Genomic DNA, 21,485 nt, shown 5'->3' with positions numbered 1-21,485 from the left:
CACCATCCTCACAACAACGACAAGACAACAAACATGAAAGACGATACAACTCGGGGTGCACTCTACTGATCACAAAGTAGAATACATCACGTCATGCTCATAAGCAAGGAATTCACATTCACACAGTGACAACTACATGTCACAAGTTTCATAGTTCCAACCTTATGCCCTGTTCCAACCTTATGGCTACCCCTGACCTTATAACAAGTTCCAACCTTTACCTCCGAGTGCCACCCTGTACTTCTGAGTCCAACCTTGTACCGCTAGGGACCATCGTCCCCCCTCCAACAACCTCGAACATGACCGTCGAACTCTCAGTACACGAGGGTACCATTAATTTCATTCACATAGCCTCCAACATGTGAGCCAAGCTCAGATAACACACCACCAATCACAATCATAGTCACACAAGATCATCATCATTACCAAGAAGATTAAGACTCAACAATAGTCTTAATCAAGTATCAATCAATGGGTACAACGATTTACATACGTTCATATCATAGGAATCAATCAAGGGATCACAACAAGACATGAGACCATACTCAACAACAAAGGATCACCATCCAACACCAAATGATTGTCAACACAAGTTGCCAATCCCAATAGGAAGGAACAAACCACACATACTAGCATTTCAACATCAAACTAGCATGCTTATCAAACGGGTAAACCAAAAGTAGTTCCAAAGAAAATTCAAGACTCACATTAGTCCAACGAATCACAATGTCGGACCCTTAGCACGATTCAAGACACCAAATCCTACATGGATTCCTAACATACCGTTCTATACATTCGAAACATCAAGAAGACTTACAAATAGCCCAATAAAACAACATTGGGAGGTCAAAACATCAATACCGAATCAAAAGAATCACAGGGAACAAATCCCCGCCAACAACCAAGCATGTTCCCCGCGAGTAGTACTCACCCACAAGAACCATGTACCCCGCGGGTGGGGCGGCGTGTAGGCCTCTGCCCGCGGGTACCACCTCCTGTACACAATAATCCCTTCGGGGATTTTCAACAAGAAATCCAAATTCAAGTCTAAAACACCCAAAATCTCACACACTACAACAATATGACTTGAATCCAAGAAATAGCCAAGCAATGGCATTCAAGAACCCTAAGAACAAACTCTAAACATGCATCACCACAAGACAATGCATCAAATCTCACAAATCAACACAAGAATCACAAGTAGAAGCCAAGAATCATCACATAAGTAAGAAAATAGGTTTTGTAAAGCATGGGTTACCTTTGTAGCCTAATAACTTCCTCTTTTCACCCTTAAAAAGCCTTCCCTATAGCTCCTCTTCCACACCAACTTCATACACAAACCAAAAGACAACAAAGATCCTATCTTTAGAAAAAGACACCTAAAAGAAGGTTAAAAACATCAAAGGACCAAGTATCTTACCCTTCCCTATGCTTAAGATGAAGAAAGTAGGAATCTTGGGAGAATACCTTGCAAGACTTGGATGCTCAAACTCTAGTTTGGAGAAGAAGCTAAATCTTTTAGAGAGAGGCTAGAGTTTTTGTGTCTTAGGTTGAGGAGTGAATGAAATGAAAGAGCCTTGCTAGGTTAGCTTGGATCACAAACTTTAGGTAGAAAGACATTCATACCCTTACTAATGTTGGAAAGACAAGGAAACAAGGGCACAACTCAAGAAGCACAAGGTACAACCCACTTGACTTAAGTGACTAGTCAAAATCTAGTCCCTCGACTATTAAATTTCAAGATTTTTAGGAATAGATTATCAAAGAGACTAGGATTAATTCTTCAATTAATCCTTGATTAGTGTTTGGATTTACAGTGTGTCACACAAATACAATGAGATTCCAAGAATAAAGCTTTCCAAAAGATCATACTAGCTTCAAGATTCAATTATACTAGCATTGCAAGTCAACGATAACTCATAAGAATACTTAGAAAGAATTTATAAGCATTCTAGATACAGATTCAACAATAAATCATGGAATGTCAAGAATAGACATTAGCAATAATTCAAGGCTCAACTCAATCAAAACAACTTCTCATGCTCAACTCTAGACATTAGGTAGCTTCGATAGACATTGAAAGCAAACTGGAAGTAGTCAGAATGACTCAAGGATCAATAACAAGCTACGAGAAAATTTCCAGAAAGCATAAGCTCAAACTCGATGATACAATTTCAAGGATTATCATGCCATCAACAACAAGGAATTCGGAATAGAAGATTGGCATAATAAACACAACAATATACTCAGGATTCGATGTCAAAACCAAGCTCATGAACAAGGAATATGCTTAGACAACCAACGACACAATGAATGTCATATATGGAGTGAAACATAGGTTTCAAGGACAAGGGGTTTACGTGCACACTATCAAGGTACAACAACCACAGATCTAAGCAAGCAAAGCACACAAACACACATAGGTATAAACTTGTATACTTCTTACTATTATCAACTTCACAAGGTTTTTCTTTCACATTCTAACTTCTAGCTTTCTTAGCTTTTCACTTCTACTTTCAACCTTCAAACTCTTGGTTTCTTTTCTCTTTCAACTTCTCACTTTTAACTTCTCTACTTCAATCACAAAAGATAACAAAAACACTTTAAACACATTGATAAATCACATAAACAGTTAAGAAAACGCAAGGAAAACTCACAACCTCATCGCGTTCCTAACGAATACTTAGAGTTTCTCTTAACTCTGATTCTCATACTTAATCACTGAACTTAGAGTCTTTCTCATCTCAAATTCATGACTTAGTGCTCTTTCCCTAGCCTTATCCTTCCTAGGATTTCCACTTAAAGTTCTCTTCTTAACTTGTCCTTCTTAAGACTTCAACTTAGAGATCTTTCCTTAACTTGTCCTTCCTAGGACTTCCACTTAGAGTTTCTATACTCAATCCTAAGAGTCAAACTGCCTAAGTCTCCCGTGGTTCATACCGCTCTGATACCAATTTGTAACGCCCCACTTTTCTAAATCATACTTAAAATTCTAAACCATAATTAACATAACTAAGCAGCGGATAAATAACTTATTAGGAAAGCTAGTGGGAGTGTCACCGCCACAATCACCACTCCGTGGTGATTGCACAGGCTAAGGATAGAACTAGAAATAAAATAAATAACTAATAATCCATAAAACTCAGTTTAAAAGCGTAAGGGGGGTAAACACACCCCAATATCTACATCATCAAAACAACATAAGTCTAAAATCCAATAAATAACGTCATAATCAAAACATAAAGAGTTTAGACTTCTATAACTAATAGACTAGTCTAACTCGATCACTTCTCAAAGCTGGGTCAACCTGAAAGGGGTTTTACAAACAACACATAGACAAATAGGAAAACACCCGTTAGCACGAAGCTAAGTATAACCACACTCGACCCTGTAAAGTACTACAGTATATACTTGGAAAAACATTTGTTCACATTAATAATCAACAATCTCATCACATAGGCAACTATAGTTACAACACAGACTTTCTATATGCTTGCAACCTATAATATCAATAGGCATGCTTCAATACAAATGACTTTACAACATAAAGATTCCAACACATAAATATCACAACGAACTCATCGTAACGAACTCATGCTTACAAGCAATTTCATACTATTAAACAATACAAAAACTATCGTCATGCTTTCAGGTTCTCATCATGCAAACTGGATATACAAGACTTCAAAATATAACTAAGCAATCATACTCGATAAAAAAAATTCATTCGTCATTCTCATTATGCAATCTCATGCAATACTATAACTATACTCAAATGCAATCTCGTGCAATACTATAAATATACTCAAATGTAATCTCGTGCAATACTATACTCAAATGCAATCTCGTGCAATACTATAAATATACTCATACACTCGTTTGTAAAGTAGAATACTTTCTGTGGAGGTCTCATTGAGTCATAAACGACTTGCTTTCTTTCTCTTGAGTCTCTTGACTCGATATCTTTCTTGCTCAAACTTTCTCATACTTCTAATTTCTCTTCTTGTGCGAGGCAGGTACTCCGCCACAGCGAAGCCCTAGCATACGGTGCAATCTCGTGCATCCGCCACATCCGTAACTATGGAACCTCTAACTTGTGGGGAGGTAGGTCTTCACGAATCGTGAATGGACCTAACCGGGTCGGCAATCTAGCCGGCCACATACTCAACTCACCCACAGAACCACTCTATTGGTTCTTTATCTTTCGTTCTTTCTTGCTTTCTCTGTAGAATCAGGTATCGTACTTTTAGTGTGCACACCCCCTAACCAGGATTCCAAGCTTGGCGGGCAGTCTCCAACCTCGTAACATGGGAATACACCGCGTTACATATACTGGGACCGCAATGTCCATAAAAATCATCCGAGAGGACATAGTCCAAACGGAGTCCTCCAAAACCTCACCGATATAGATAATATATAAATATATCTCTCATGCATCAATCTCATGCATGCAACATCTCAACAACTCCTCAATGCATCAAATAATGATATACCACATTCTTATGGAGTTTGAAAGTAATACTTAGACTCACGTTGGCCACTTATGCAGCTTTTAAAACATGATATACTTGAGATGCAAAAACACTCTACAACATGCTCCAAATCCATGTATATAATTCATAAAATTAAAAATTCTCAAGAATACAATCTCATGCTAGGCTTGCAACATAACAAATTTTATATAATTCCATCGTCAAAATATACTCCAAATTCCATTGATCAAACAACACATTCTAGTCATGCTTTTCTAATAAGTCATATTCTCAAAGTGATCATGCTTCTCTACACAACACAAAATAACATCAGGCAACAAGGCAAGTTCTTACTATAGATATAGCTCATGCAGCTATAGATATAGTTCTTACTATATGACAGCACGCGATTGCTTATTGAATTATGTGTTAGCATGAGACTGCTTACTGAGATAGATGATGATATGAGATTATTGAAAGATAAATATGTGATATTATGAACTTGTTGATAAGCTAAATAATTGTGATAGCATGCCTATTTGTTAATTAGGTTGCAAGCATATAGAAACCCTGTGGAGCATGTTAAAGTATTGCCTAAGTGATTGAGAATGTTTGATCTAAGAATGTGAAACAAATGTTTTCCAAAAGTATATACTGTAGTACTTTACAGGGTTGAGTGGCGTTATACTTAGCTTCGTGCTAATGGGTTTGTTTTCTACTTGTTATTCATTAACCCCTTTCAGGTGGGCCCAGTTTGTGAGAGTACGAGTTAGACTAGACTAGCATAGTTAGCTGTTGTAGTCTAAACTCTTGATGTTGATTTCTTTTGAGACTTGTAGTCGACTACCCTTTGTTTTTTTATGGTGCTGGACACCGGGGTTTATCCCCTAGTTTGATTGATGCTAGTAAAACTTTTAATGATTTAGTTTGTTTATCCTTAGCCTGTGCAATCACCGTGAAGGGTGATTGTGGCGGTAACACCTCTATTAAGTTGCTTAGTAAGTTTATTCTGTTGCCTTAGCTTACCTTTTAAGGTTAAGTCTGTTAAATAAGTTTAAGAAAAGTGGGGTGTTACACCGTCCGCCCTTACTTCAGAGGTTGCTCCGCCATCACGCGCTACCGGATATGAACAGCTACAGGACAATGTATAACTACGGTACGTTATATTTGGACAGAGAAGAAGACGAAGAGGAAGAACATGAAGAAGCAGAAGACGACGAGGTCTTATCCTACAAAGCAGCGTTGCCGAAGGTGAATAGCTACAAGACAGTGTATAACTACAAGTCTTATCCTACGCTTGCATTGTTGGTGACAAGAAGTAAGGAGACGACGAGGAAGAACGTGAAGAAGAAGGGTATATTTAGACGGAGAGCTAATGGAGGAGGGAAGCCAACGAAATGAATCCAACGGCTTATCCGGCGGCGTCGACGCTTATCCCCTGCCAGCGACTTTTTTTTTTTTTTTTTAAGGTTTTTTTTTAAAAAAAAAAAAATATCTAAATGAAATGTGATGTAGATGCTAAGCAAGCAAAATTAACTAGTGACTTTTTGGTAACTTGTTAAAAATGATAGGAATAAGGTTCAAATTGGCCACTGAACATAACCTGAAAATGCAATTAGGCCACTGAACGAAAAAAAAAAAGAGTGCAATTAGGCCACTGAACACTCCAAATGTATGCAATTTCACCTGATAACAGGTTACCTGCTTACGTGGCAACTGAGTTGGCATTTTTAATAATTTTTAATAAATTTTAATAATAAATTTAAAAAACGACGGGGTTGCCGGCGTTTTATTTATTTATTTATTTATTTTTATTTTTTTTCAATTTTTTAAAATTTATTATTAAAAATTATTTAAAAATTATTTAAAATGCCAACTCAGCTGTCACGTAAGCAGGTAACTTGCTAAAATTGATGGTAACCTGATAAAATTGATGGTAACCTGCTATCCGGTGAAATTGCATACATTTGGAGTGCTCAGTGGCCTAATTGCACGTTTTTGTAGTGTCCAGTGGCTTAATTGCATTTTTTTTCGTTCAGTGACCTAATTGCATTTTCAGGTTACATTCACTATCCAATTTGAACCTTATTCCAAAATGATAAAAGCACACTTTTAACAAGTTGAAGAGTTAATTGGAGGTTTTTTTAGTTGGAGGGGCTAATTGCTCTTTGCTATATAGTTTGAGGGTTTATTTGACACTTATCCCAATAAAGAATTGCAGCCAAGGCTGCGTGAAGGCCAACTAGCGCCCAGCCCGCGCTAGCTGGGCATGTTAATTAAATATTTGACTTTTTTTTTTTTTTTTTAAATTCAGCTTTTGTTTTGTTTTGTTTTGTTTTGTTTTTCTCCATTTTTTATTTCTTTCTTTCCTAATCACACCTACACAACTCCTCAAAAACCACATCAAAATCCCCACTATTGAGAATTCCCGAGAATAGCAACAATCTTATGATGTTCCAATCCTTCTAAGAACATATTTTGATTTTCCATTCCTTCCAAGACTTTTTTATGATTCCCCAATCCTTCTGAGAACTTCTTCCTATTCCTCAATCATTTCGAGAACTTTTACAAGGCCTTTGGTTGGATGTAATTTGGTTGTAATTAAATTATAATTCAATGAAAGCCACAATTACATTATTTGGTTAGAGAGAATTGCAATTCACTAATTTCCCCATCCTTCTTGGAACTTCTTCTAATTCCTAAATTTAAAGTTTATCAGAATTATTTATCAACATTCTTAATTAACAGATAATAAAATTTCAAGTATAAAATAATATCAACTTAACAACATCAAAATATTATTTATGCTTTTGATAAATATGTCAAAACTAATTTATTCAATCATTTGCTATATACCTATCCAACAATTATTGCTTATTTATTAACATTTAAAAAAATGTCATGATGTTCTAAAACATTGTGGAAATTCACGTACACATAATATTTGCTATGATGTATTTATTAGATGAGTTAATTATTGATTAGTCTTGATTAGGGTGACATTTTTACGACCTAGTCATCCATATAATTAAATTCTATCTCTACCTTGACATTTAAGAGTTAAAATGTGAATTAGTATGTTGTTAATTACATAATCATCAAAGTTAATGTTAGTGAACACTGGGAGAATGGCGAAGCGTCTCTTCTCGTCCTCCTCCGCAGCAAAGCGCAGCAGTTCTGACGAGAATGCGACGGCGGAGGAGCAGAGGAGGGGTGGACCGGTGGTTGTGGAGCTCTTATCATCGCCTGAGCCGGAGCTGTTCTTCCACCTAGAAGTGTCGCCGGTAAGGGACGCTTTTAATTTCTATTTAAGAAAAAAAAAAGGATTATTTGAAATTTTAAGTAGTCGGAGTCGGCGGGGGTGCGGCGGGAAGTTTGGAGGGAAACCTACCAACGGTACAGTATGATTCATTCATTCATATTTCATACCAACGGTAACAATTTCCTAATTCTGATTTCTGAGGAATTTGGAAAATCCCTCCCTACATATATTAATCTTCATACCAACGGCAACTCAACTCAACTCAATTTCCTAATTCCTACATTTACGCACTCAGACACACATATACTTAATCTTCATTCATTACCTTGCTCTGCTGTGGTGTGGTGTTTATTTTCATCATATCATGGTTTGTCTTAAAGACTTTGCTCACATTACCCTTCCTGGGGGTTCTTGCAGATTTGATTATTTACTTGAGGTGTGTAAGCAAGAGAGATTGCTACTTCACAAAGAGGAACAGAAGGATAAGCAAGAAAAGAAAGGGTGCTACAATGGTGATGATGATCAATACTATTTAGGTGGGATTGATCTCAATGAGAGTTTGATCACTCCTTCAAACCACACTGATAAGGAGGAATGGAGGAAAAGCAGCACCCCAGAGTCTATTATTTCACATTCCAGTGGCAGTGACAGCAGAGCTTCATACCAAAGGTAACTCAACATTTGCTATTTCCCAATTTTGATTTATGATGGGATTTGGAAAATAATTTAGTATATATGTATTATGTATTTGATCCATCCCTACATATACACACACACATATACTTAGTCTTCATCCATTCTTAACTAGAGTTTCTTTAGTTTTTCTTCTGTTTTAAAGTCAGTTTCTTTTATCTGCTATATATTCAGTTTTTAATACATACCTTGTTGTGTGGTGTTTATTTCTATCATGGTTCAGTCTGTAGTTTTTCTTCTGTTATGAACTCAGTTTCTTTTGTCTGCTATATATTCAGTTTTTAATAGATACCTTGTTGTGTGGTGTTTATTTCTATCATGGTTCAGTCTGTAGTTTTTCTTCTGTTATGAAGTCAGTTTCTTTTATCTGCTATATATTCAGTTTTGAATACATACCTTGTTGTGTGGTGTTTATTTTCATCATGGTTCAGTCTGTAGTTTTTCTTCTATTCTGAACTCAGTTTCTCTTATCTGCTATATATTCAGTTTTTAATACATACCTTGTTGTGTGGTGTTTATTTTCACCATGGTTCATCTTAAAGATTTTGCTGACATTACCCTTCCCTCGGGTTCTTGCAGATTTGATTATCTACTTGCGGTGTGTAAGCATGAGAGCTTACTACTTGAGAAAGAGAAACAAGAGGATAAGCAAGAAAAGAAAGCATGCTACAATGATGATGATGATGATGATCAGTACTGTGAGGTTGATCTCAATAAGAGTTTGATCATTCCTTCCAACCATACAGTGCCTAATAAGGAGGAATGGAGGAAAAAATTGATGGGATCATTTTATGGCTTATCTTGGCAGAATGCTTTGAAGTCTGTGGTGCAAAGTGCAGCACGAAGCAACACACCAGAATCTGTTATTTCACATTCCAGTGGCACTGATGGCAGCAGAGCTTCTTTAAAGAGGAGATTAAAGTATGATGAGGTTGGGCGAGAAGCTGTGGCAGAGAGGATCAATTCCAAGAAGCGAAAGAGGGGAAGTAGGGTGCCCAACAACGGTCCAGAACCACCACCACCAGGACTGCCAGTTAAATTCAAAAATTTAATTCTCCAGTTGGCTGGTAAGCGGGCAGTATGTGTCGAGAAATTAGTGATTCAAAAGGAGCTTACCAAAATGGATGTAAACAACACCCAAAATAGGCTGTCAATCCCAGCGAGGCTTGTGAGGGAGGATTTCCTTACGGAAGAAGAGCATCTTCTACTTTGTCAGCGCAATGGGAAGAATGTATGTTCTATAGATGAAGTTCCGTTGATCACACCAATGATGGAGGTAGCAAAGGTGAGCTTGAGGAGGTGGGAGATGAAGAAGGAAAGGGGAGTTCCCAGTGTATCTTACGTCATAGCTAATACTTGGAATGAAATAAGAAGACGGAATAAATTTGAAAGCAAGATGATAGTTCAATTGTGGGCTATTCGGGTTGACGTAGATTTGTGGATGGCTCTAGTTAGGCTTTCTTGATCTTTTTTTAGTCAACTTACCACTTCAATTTAGGAGATACAAATATGCTCTTTGTATATGCTTTTTTGTGTTTTTTGAAACTAATTCAAAGAGTTTTGAATTTTGTTATGAATGTCTATCAAATACTGTTCAGTTCATTTTGAATGAGAGTAGGGATTATTTTGTTATATAAATGCTTTTAATTGTGTTATGGAATTCATAATATCGGTGCAGCTTCTTCTTCTGGATGTCTTTAAATTGTTCTTTATATTGAGTGTTTTCTATTTTCTGTTTCTGGAACTCTGGATGTATTTGATCTTTTAGTCTGTCAGCCAATGAACCCAGGTATTTAATTTTACAGTGATCAGTTGAGTAACATTGAAGTATATATAAGAGTTAAAGTTTCAAGGAGAAACAAATCTTGAAGTTGCCAAGATGAAGTTCATGAAACTTGGATTAAAGCCTGATTGCTTTCAATCAGAAGGGAACCACTTCAGGTAAGATGTTTTGCTAACCTTCTCAAAACTTTGTTACTAGCTATTGTCATTGTTAATATTGTGGTGGATTAAAACAGTTTGTTTATCTGAATGTTATTTCTTCTACTATTTTAAATTTTCTGGGGTTCAGTTGATTTTGTGTGTAGTTTTACCCCTCTAATAGTCTAATCCTTCCTCCTCTTCCCATTGAAACACAAATTCATCTTCAAATTTGAAGATAGAATCTATATGTCCTAGCTGAGTTCTGTCAGAAAGTGATATTGAAAACTGTGATCTATTCATCTAAAATATCTTGGTAGTTTGCATAGTGTTTTTTCATTGAGATCTCAGTGAATTGCTATGACAGGAACTGTTTTGAATCATTAATTTATAAGCTTTGTGTGATTATAGACAATGTAAATCACCACTGCACAACTGTATGTTCATCTGACCTGGATTGTTCCCGATTTTTTACAGCTTTTGTATTCAATATTCATCTATAAACCTAAGATTGGTGTACTTAACCATGTTACTTTTATACTGGGAGTTTTTGGCATTATCTGCATGCTCAAACATTGATATGCTACTCATTAGTACTCCCGTTCTATGTACATTTATGGTTGAAATTCAAGTTTTGCAGAATCTGAGACTCTACTTTGTAATTTATACCTTATTGTTACAATTTTGAGAAACAAGACTGCCTACTTTGGAGACATTGATTGTGCCATTTATAGATAGATATGAGTTAGTAGTTTTAAAGACTATTCCCATATGCGAGTATGAGGTAACTATGACCTCTTTTTCCTAGTATACTGACTTCAATTCACTGCTTCTATTTTTACTTTCTGCTGATTACATGGCCCAAAATACTCATTGCAGAGAGAACAAGGTTCGAAATTGAATTCGTTCCTCGTCTGAAGTTCCAATATGGTAAATCTTCTTCTTCTTTTAGCTTAATTAGTTCCATCTTCCAGAAATGGTTTTGAGTTACAAAACTGCAGACTAGGAAGTTTTTATAATATAATCAGCAAGTCTTGTGTGCTGGGAATTCCTTTTAGAAATTTTTTATTTTTATTCCCTTTTTAAGGAAAATTCTAATGCCTGGTCATGGTGCTAACAGGGCAGTCTAGGCATTGTATTATCATTGCCATTGCATATCAGATCAAAATTTCTTTGTTCTTGATATTTGTTATTGATTGGTTGTGACTTGTGAATACAGAGTATGCAAACATTTAATAATATGAAAAGTTGATTAGTTTTTTCTTTTCTCTTTTGGTTGAATTTCTTCATATGGTCTAGCTTCTTTTGAATTGGGATTGATAATTTACAAATGGATGGGGCCTTGAAAGTTGGGGAAATTGTGACTATTGGAAACAAGAAGCCTAGGTGAGTTTACTCCTGAAGGTCAAATATCATACAAACTATGGGTATTAGGTGTTTAGTTCTTTTAGGGGAGGGAATTTGTATTTGTAATTACTAGGTTTCAGTGTTGGCCTGGGCTTCATGGTGCAGAGAGAAGTAATTGGCAATTAATGTGTGATTAGAGCTATAGATTAATAAGAGCTTTAATTTGTACTTGTAATGTAATGATGCTTAAGATGGAGAGCTATAGACTAAAACAGAAGTATCTATTGTATTGATGTACTTTGAAGATACTATTTCTGGAGGTGAAAGTATATGAATGCTCTTTGGCATTTTGGGTTTCAGACAACTCCTTTGGTTATGGGAGCAACAGTTGGAAGTGTTGCACTGGGAGAAAGGTAGCTAATAAGAGCATGGCAAGCATTCAAAGTAGCCCCTCGAGTTGGGAGGTTTTATCCTGATGGATTTGAACCCGATATATTCTGATTATGCTTGAGTGTGGTAGTATTACAAAAGCAATCTCAAACACAGGAGGGGATTTTTTACTGTTGCAACAATTCAGAGTGTTGGTAACTCAATTCAGAGTATGTATCTAGTCTGGGTAAAATTTAAGCATTTTTACTGTTGCAACATTGATTATTTAAGAGGCAAATAGCTATTTGTAAGCTCCATCACAATCTGTCTAGGAAAATAATGGATTTGCTATCTTTGAGGGGGAATGGGATGATACAGGAATCAGGTATATCTCTCTTTATTTTTTTTTTTTATTTTTTTTTATTTTTTTTTTTGAGATCACTTAAGTGTTCTAAGATGTAGTGAATTGAGTGTTTTTTTAGCAAAGCTTACAAGTAAAATGAGAGCCATATACAAGTAAAATGCGTTGAACTTTAATTTTGACTTTTGATATATATATATATATATATATATATATATATATATATATATATATATATATATACTTTTTATCAATAAAGTATTTTATTATTTTGATAAAAATTAAAAATTCATTTTAAAAGAAAATGAGGTATATCTATTAACCGAGAGCTGATTAATAAAGGAAGCAACATGAATTCCCCTTGTGCTGAAGAAGTTTCCACGAGCAGCAGAAAGGGAAAGGAAGGCAATGATTCCTTCTCCATTTCAAGAGCTTATGAGGCGGCTAGTTATAGTTAAGACTCTCCTGAAGATAAGGACTGGGCAGCCATTTGGAAACTCAAAGTTCTTAACCGCATATGTACTTTCCTATGGCTCTTGAAGCATAGCAGACTCATGACAAATATGGAGAGATGTAGAAGGGGTTTCACGGCCAGGGACAATTGTGACACATGTAAAGATAGGCATGAAAATAGCGATCATATCTTCAGGAAGTGCAGAGCTGCAGATAACATCTGGAAAATATTCCTTCCCAGACATGAAAGGCAAAGACTTGAGAGATTAAGTTTTGAGGAGTGGTTTTCTACCAATCTTAGGGGAAAGGTGGAGTCCAGAGTAAAAAGAAATTGGAATATCTTCTTTGCTATTACCATATGGTGGTTATGGAAATGGCGTAATGAAGTTGCTTTCGGGGGCCAAGAGAAAGAGCTGCAACACAAGATTGAGTGATTAAGAGTCCAAGAAATGGAGATTAACAGGGCTTTCGCTAGATCATCCAGTCCAGGAAATCCCCAAGGGAGATACGTGGAGAGACAAATTCGTTGGAAGGGACAAGCAGATTCTCCTCTAATTCTCAATGTTGATGGCGCTTTTAGGGGAGTGGACACGTTAGCAGGTGGAGGCGCTGTACTAAGAGACAGAAATGGCAATTGGATTGAGGGTTGCTCATTCTCCTTCCAAGCTTGGAATCCGTTGGAAGCTGAACTCAGAGCGCTGGAGTTGGCACTTCGATGGATGGAATCCAAAGGAATCTTAAACTTGGAATTGCAAAGATGTTAAGGAGGCTCTTAAGGACGCCAACGATAGCGATCACCATAAAGGAACTATAAAGAGACGGTGCAGAGATTTACTCTGTAGAGGTGGTAGCATCGAGTTAGTGCATGTCTTTCGTGAACAGAATTCTGCTGCAGATTTTTTTGCTACAGTAGCTCCTAACAGGAGGGAGCCTTGTATTATTTTTGATTCCACTCCCCCTGACTGTGAAACTTTGGTTTGTAATGATCAAATGGGAGTTGTGAGTGATCGTCTCATGCTTGAGACGGAGTAGGCTGTTTTGTTTTTCTATCCCTCAGCCTGGGGTGTCCCCCCCCCCCCCCCCCCCCCCCCGTTTGTAGTTTCAAAAAAAAATCCTTAATTATACATCTGATCCCATTTAGTCACTGAATTGTTCGTTTAATTGTTGTTTCTCCCTCACCTCAATTTTATGTTAAAATTGACGGGGATTAAAGGGTAAATTTAGAAATTTTTAGCTTCTCCTAAAGTTACAAATCAAATAAATTTTTAAGTTGTGTAACCATTTTTGTATGTAATATATATTATAGTTAATTCTGGATTTAGTCCTTTGACCCTCCTGCACTCATTTCCAAAGTTAATCATTGAGTATTGAATCATTTTCAATTATAATTCACACATGAAAAAGTTTATAGTGGATTACAATTGGAAATGATTCAATACTCAAGGACTAAATTTGGTAATTGAACCGGTGGCAAATAAGCTAGTCAATCCTTAGCCTTATCAATTAATAAAAAGGGAAATGCTTTCAATTTAATTTGATCCTCTGTTACTCCTTGTGGGCTTAAAGTTGAACACACAACATGATCGAAATTCCTTGAGATGTTTGTAAGGATCTTCACCTGCAAGACCACGAAAAATAGGCAACAAATGGATTAGTCCAAATTTTACCTCAAAATGGTTTTCGAATATTTGGAAAAGTAATGCATAAAGGTTGTTTGTTAACATAGGATTATCCAACTCTCTTAAAGTAATATCTTCTGTCATGTTCATAGGTTCTTGTGACACTCCCAACGATGACGCTTGTTTTGTTTCTCATGCCTCTTTCCTTAGCCTACACTCTATTATATCAATATCAGGATCAAATTGCAAATCACCTGTACTAGAAGAACGAGGCATAAACTGGAAAATAAATACAATAAACAAAAATAAAATAAACCAATTACAAGTTGTCCACCGGCAACGACACCAAATTTTGGTTGGGTGTCAAACTGTCAAAATAAATTCCTACTCCTAAAAAAAAAAACAATATAATGGGGAGTAGGGATCGTATCCACAGGAGGTTAAATTGCATGGAATAAAAAGATTAAAATGTCAACTAGCAACAAACACAAGATGCAAGTGATAAGAATTCAATGAATAACACGTTCTAGTTATAGATTTATTTTCACAATATGATTCATGCAATAGATTATAGTTGCAAAGATAGGCCTACAATAATTGCAAAAAAAACTTGGTTATAACGACCCAAACAATAACTCAGACACTAATTCATCCTAAACTTGTTGATAACTACGAGACATCTATAGTTATTTCTCTTACCAACTGATTATTAAAGAAAACTCATATAATAATTCAATTGATAGTATTAGAAACAAGAAAGACACAAGTTCTAATGAACAAAACACATCAATTTATTACAACCAGATAATCAAATATAACTCTCCTTAACAACAACACACTCGATTATTGCTAAGTACCAGACCACTAGGTTAAATCAACAATTATAATAGATTGACAATTCAAATGGCAATTGATCAATTAGCAAATTAAGCATTAGCCACACTACTTAATTATACTAAAAGAATCATAGAATTATATTTTTAAAAAAATATTTGTTTTGGGTATGAAATCTTTAGTTCAAAATAAAAATTGTCTCGATGAGAAACCTTTATTTTGTACCAAAAATTTATTGTACTAATTTACCTAGCTATTACTTTTGTCTCTGTTGAAGACTTCAAGTATACCTTTTTTAGCTGAATTATACACATTATATTTTCCATATGAGCAGTTTTCTTTTGTGGTATAAGTTTTCGAAAATTATTGTATAAAGAAACAATACATAAATTATCAATCATAAGCAATTTTTCATACACACAAAGTGGGTGGTAATACACTGCACAAGAGAAAACAAGCCTGCTCATGTGCTTGTCTTTGAATGCCTAGCCATGAAAAGGTTTTCCATCATCCTTGTAATCAAATATCACCATGGTTACATGTAAAAGTGATGAACTTTTGCATATGATAGGAGCACTCGGGACATTTTTCATTCTCTATAGTTTCTTCCAAAGTGATTGGGTATTCAAGAGCACAATAAGGATGTATATTGAATGAACAAGAAGAAATCATCTGGCAGTAATCTTTGAATGCTTGGCCAAAACTTTCAGGAGTTATGCTTTTCGTCCAATTCTGATACTCATTCATGATTCAATATTTTACTTCCATATCCACTAACAATCACTTTTTGCCCTTTACTTAACAATGTCCATCCTTTTCTTGTTAGGCTCTCACTTTCATAAGCCAACAGATTTTTGAACCCTCGTGCAATTTCATTATTGCGCTCATCACCACCCAGACTTGTTGCATTTAAATAATTGATCCTTGATAGGAAAGAGCTTTGGAGTCGTGCCCAAAACCACCAAACATGGTAGGGACTAGTCAATATATGACCCTTGTTTTCTTCAATAATGCTTGCTCTTATCATTTCATTTTAACCTACATAAGCCAACTTTATATTTGAGTGAGTTTTAGAGTTTACTTCAATTACTTTAGAAATGAACTCTCGAACCCATTTAGCATCATTCCACCATATAAGAAAATTAAATGTGATTTTCTTGAACATTACAAAAAAAATCACGAATCACGACGGAACGTAATCCGTTGTCGATTCGTGACGGTTTTTGCGACGAAACGTGTTCCGTCGTGATTTTGCGGCGGAAATGGTCACAGAATATATTTTCGTAGTGATTTTTTGGCGCAAAGTGAGAGAAAGCCCAGGAATTTTGGCGCCCACATTTTGGTGACGGATTTTGTGACAAAATTAAGTTCTGTCACCGTAATAGCGACGGAAAAGGCAACGACCGATGGTTCCGTCGTGGTTTTGCTACAGAATCGGCAACGAGAATAAATTCTGTTGTGATATTTGGTGCAAAGTGAAAAATATTCCCACGTAATCTTTGCGCCAAGGGATTGACGACGGAGGTTGACGATGGAATTTGCGACGGGTATTTTTTCTGTCACCAAAATATTTAATTTTTGAAGTAAAGTTTATTTTTGCTACAAAATGAGATGACAAAATCAATTTTGTCGCATATATGTTGACACGTTGGAGACAGGAAATGAGACGCCCTACATGTCTGTTGCGCTATGGCAATGGAAATTAATTTTGTTGCAATGTTTGGCACAAAGGTAGATTTGAAATTTGAGGTTGGTGATGGAACTTGCGACGATCGTTCTTTCCGTCACTAAAATATTTAATTTTTCAAGTAAATTTTTTTTTCGCTACAGAATTATACGATGGAATCAATTTTGTTGCCAATATGTTAACACATTGGCAACAGAAAATGCGACGCCCTACAAGTTCATCACGCTATGATGGCGGAATCTGCCACAGAAATTAATTTTGTTGCATTATTTGGCCCAATGATATATTTCACGTTTGATTTTAGCGATGGAACTTGCGACGATCGTTTTTTCCGTCGCGAGAATATTTTAAATTTTAAGTGGGAAATTTTTAAAATTTAATATAAAATTTAAATTTCATATGAATTCATATGTTATAACTAAATTGCAAAACTTTTTAATTTGTCTCATTTTACTTATTTTACTTTCTTTTTTAATCAATCCCGAAATGGGGTCTTCTTTAAAAAATTGAACATAATTATCATTTTATATTTTTCAATTTGCCCTTTTGACTTGACAATTAATGAGGTAAGTACAATTGTACTTAGAAAATTATATTTGCACCACCCAATTTGCTATTTACACCACCCCTTTAGATATAATAGCTTTATAGGTGGTGCAAATAGAAAAGTGCTATTTGCACCACCATCATTAAATGTGGTCAAAGATTAATATTTATTATCCATTTTTTTAACAATCAAAATATTAATTATTAAAAAAAAAAAAAGATCCCGTCACCTTCTCCGGTGAGAAGGCAGTCTCTCGCCTTCTCACTAGAGAAGGTGATAGAGTCATTTTTTTTAATTTATTTAATGTTTTAATTAATTAAATTTTGAAATAAAAAATTATTAATTGCACCTCATAAATAAAGTTTGACCAAGGTGGTGTAAATAGCAAAATGAACCCCCATTTGACTATTACACCACCTATGTAATTATTGAAAGTTTTACCTTTTTACAATAATTAGTTCAATCGTTATATTTAACGACAGAAATATGTAACGGAATATTAGTTTCGCGACGAAATATTTTTCCACGCAATGGCGACAGAAGGAAACATTTCCGTTGCCAATACCGCGACGGACTCGCGACAGAATGATTTCCGTCACCTACTTTGCGACGGAAAATTCCGTCGCAATTTTCCGTTGCCATCGCTCACGACGGATTATTTCCGTCACGAAATGAAATACGACAAGCCTTCACATTACTGAGTGGATTCCGTAGTGAAAATGTAAAATTCCGTCGCAAAACGTGATTTGCGACGGAATTTCGCATTTTCGCAACGAAATTTTTCCGTCGCGAATTGCGATTTTTCTTGTATTGGAATAATCTGGTGAAAGATCGAAAATAAGGAAGTGTTACAAAATTGATTGTTTCAACAAATAATATATTAAACAATATTTATTAGCATATGGAATGTTAAAGAATTGAAAAATAAATTTTGTGTACTTAATTCCTTAAAAAAATATTGTAGTTAATTTTTGTGATCCCTACCCCTTCAAACAATATAAGATTTTATAGTTGTTATTAGTAAGAGGTTGAAAATGGACTTACCCAAAACTTTATGATATTATCAATATTCCCCTGCAAAAGGTCAAGACTCAAAGCTTTTCTCTTTGCCATAGAGTAATTTCTCTTTCACTTGTATGCATACTTGAAGTAGATTTCTGAATATGAATGAAAGGATAATACGTAAGTAATGCTACAAAATGACATAATTTAGATTAAAAAGAAAAAAAAGAAATTTAAATATAACTTTTTTTGGACAGTAAAATTTCAAATCATTTATTCGCGGGATTTGTATGCTTTTCAAATTGCATAGTTAGAAGTTATAAGTTGGAAAACATACCAACTGTTCTATCTTATTCAAAATGTGCTGTGACCAATCATTTATCTTGTCATTAACTTCACAAGCCAAATGACTTATCAATTCATCAATATCAGTAATCAAACTATCAATACATTGAGTCCTTTTTTCATCTCCTTTTCGATAAATAGAATTATATTGTCTCGTTTCTGGCTTCTCATTGATTGTCCTTCAATATTACGAGATCCCATATTAGCATCATGTGCTTCGCATTTGAATGAATGATCTTTCCTTGTTTGTCTAGTGAAATGATGATTGGCTCCTTTCCAATGTGAAAGCTAAGGTAGAGGAGAGATTTTCCTTGACAAATCTAATGAATCTTTAATTTGTGCAATTGTTTCCTTGGATCACCCATTGACAAAAATCGCATCTTAACTACCATTTCTCTATGCTACATGATCATCCACAATTGGAATTCAAAGCATTTCTAAATTTGCTACCGAGTAAAAAGAATTGAGAACCCAAATTGTTTCATCAGAGATGTCATGACCGGATGTTATTAGTAAGAGCAGAGCATAAAAAATTTTAACTTTCATTTCTTCTGCCACTAATGTACAAAATATTAAAACAAAGATACAAAATGTGAGAAGCATACGAAATCCTGAGTGTCAAAACTCAAACATATCTGAGGAATTGAAATGCATATAAAATATCGAGTGCCAAACATGTCTACTTAGTTGTTAGAGTAATGAAAATCACAATTTTTGTTTTTTTTTTTTTGTTTTTGTTTTTGTCAAATTAGGGATATGCAATATGCAACGACTAAAAGAACGGTATAAAAATGTACAAGTAGAATTGCAAAATTGATAGACTAAAATGCATCATTATTTTTACTATAAAACAATAATGTATGTTATAATGCATAGGCTCAATCTTTGACGTTACAGAGATGTTGGTCAAAGCATGTAGCTTTACCTCGCTCCTCCTGAAATATACAACCTTATTGTCATCATTAACATTCAATATTACTTTAAAACTTCCACATTAGAAGAAGAGTTATTAAGCAAAGCATGTTGTAATGCTTTATAAAATTCCTCTTCCCTTTTCTCTTCTATGCAAAAAAAAAAAAAAAAAAAAAAACAAAAAAACAAAAAAACAAAACAAAAATATTTAAAATAAAAAAGGATTTTGCATTATATATATATATATATATATATATATATATATATATATATATATATATATATATATATATATAACACGTACATTAAGCACAAAACTCAAGCACATTAAGCACAAATCTCACGCACCTTAAACACAAAATCACTCACTTTAAGTTTTAACAATTAATCATATAAAGCACACACGCACATTAAGCACAACTCTCACACACCTTATATACAAAACTCACGCACCTTTATATATATATATATATATATATATATATATATATATATATATATATATATATATATATATATATATATATATATATATATATATATATAGGGAAGGGTTCAAGTGCGGGTGATGCTTCCCGTGCGATTGAACGCTCAAACATAAACATGCGCACTTTAAGTACACAAATCACCACACACCTTAAGCACACAAACAAAGCACATTAAGAACACAAATCACTCACCTTAAGTACATAAACCACGCACATTAAGCACAGAACAAAGCACATTAAGCACAAAACTCACGCACCTAAGATTTTAAAATGGCTCACATTAAGTACAAACTCAGGCACATTAAGCACAACACTCACGCACCTTAAGCGCAAATCTCACATACATTAAGCACAAAACACATGCACTTTAAGTTTTCCCAACTGCTCACATTAATCACAACACTCATGCACTTTAAGCACAACACGTACATTAAGCACAAAATTCAAGCACATTAAGCACAAATCTCACGCACCTTAAGCACAAAACCACCCACTTTAAGTTTTAACAATTACTCACATTAAGCACACACTCACGCATATTAAACACAAGACTCAAGCACATTAAGCAAAACTCTCACACACCTTATATACAAAACTCACGCACCTTAATCACAACACCACCTCACTTTAAGTTTTAACAATTACTCACAGTAAGCACACACTCACACACATTAAGCACAACTCTCACGCACCTTATATACAAAACTCACGCACCTTAATCACAACGCCACTCACCATAATTTTGACCTAGATGCAAAAATTACCAAATTTCTACTGCATTTTTTTTTTTAAATTTTGATAATCTTGAACGTTTTTAAGCAGAATCAATGGCTCTGTTTTAACCGCACAACCGCACCTGAGGCTATCCACCGCACCTGAACCTATTTCTATATAACTATATATGTCATAGAAATAAATATATCTACTATGAAACCAACCTAGTGCAGGGCAACATGTGGCGTCGTGGCGAGTATGCCTTTGATTTTGGTAGTAATAACATCTTGTTCATTTTGAAACCTGAAAAATTAATAGTCAGCCACGCCAAAATATAAATTGTTCACTCCAATTTAATTATATTCAGACGTTAATTTTAAGATAAATACGGAGTATAATATACTAAATATGTTTTTTTTCTAATAATTTAATTTTATTGTTTGAGCAAATATGCATGTAT

General features: G+C 35.0%; 1 protein-coding gene across 1 annotated transcript in view; it reads left to right on the top strand.

Annotated features, from left to right (window-relative positions):
• The first annotated feature begins 8,156 nt into the window (after window positions 1-8,156).
• Window positions 8,157-21,485, top strand: part of LOC109190144 (B3 domain-containing protein At1g05920-like) — a 70,032-nt gene continuing 56,703 nt past the window's right edge. The window contains exons 1-2 of the mRNA XM_019340583.1: window positions 8,157-8,311; window positions 9,167-9,346. Coding sequence (XP_019196128.1) covers window positions 9,206-9,346 — 141 coding nt within the window. The 5' untranslated portion in view covers window positions 8,157-8,311; window positions 9,167-9,205. The remainder of the gene's footprint in view (window positions 8,312-9,166; window positions 9,347-21,485) is intronic.

Source organism: Ipomoea nil, unplaced genomic scaffold (genome assembly GCF_001879475.1).
Source record: "Ipomoea nil cultivar Tokyo-kokei standard unplaced genomic scaffold, Asagao_1.1 scaffold1572, whole genome shotgun sequence".
Taxonomy (NCBI): Eukaryota; Viridiplantae; Streptophyta; class Magnoliopsida; order Solanales; family Convolvulaceae; genus Ipomoea; species Ipomoea nil.
Note: the sequence above shows the minus strand (reverse complement) of the source record. Positions and strands in the feature narration are given on the sequence as shown.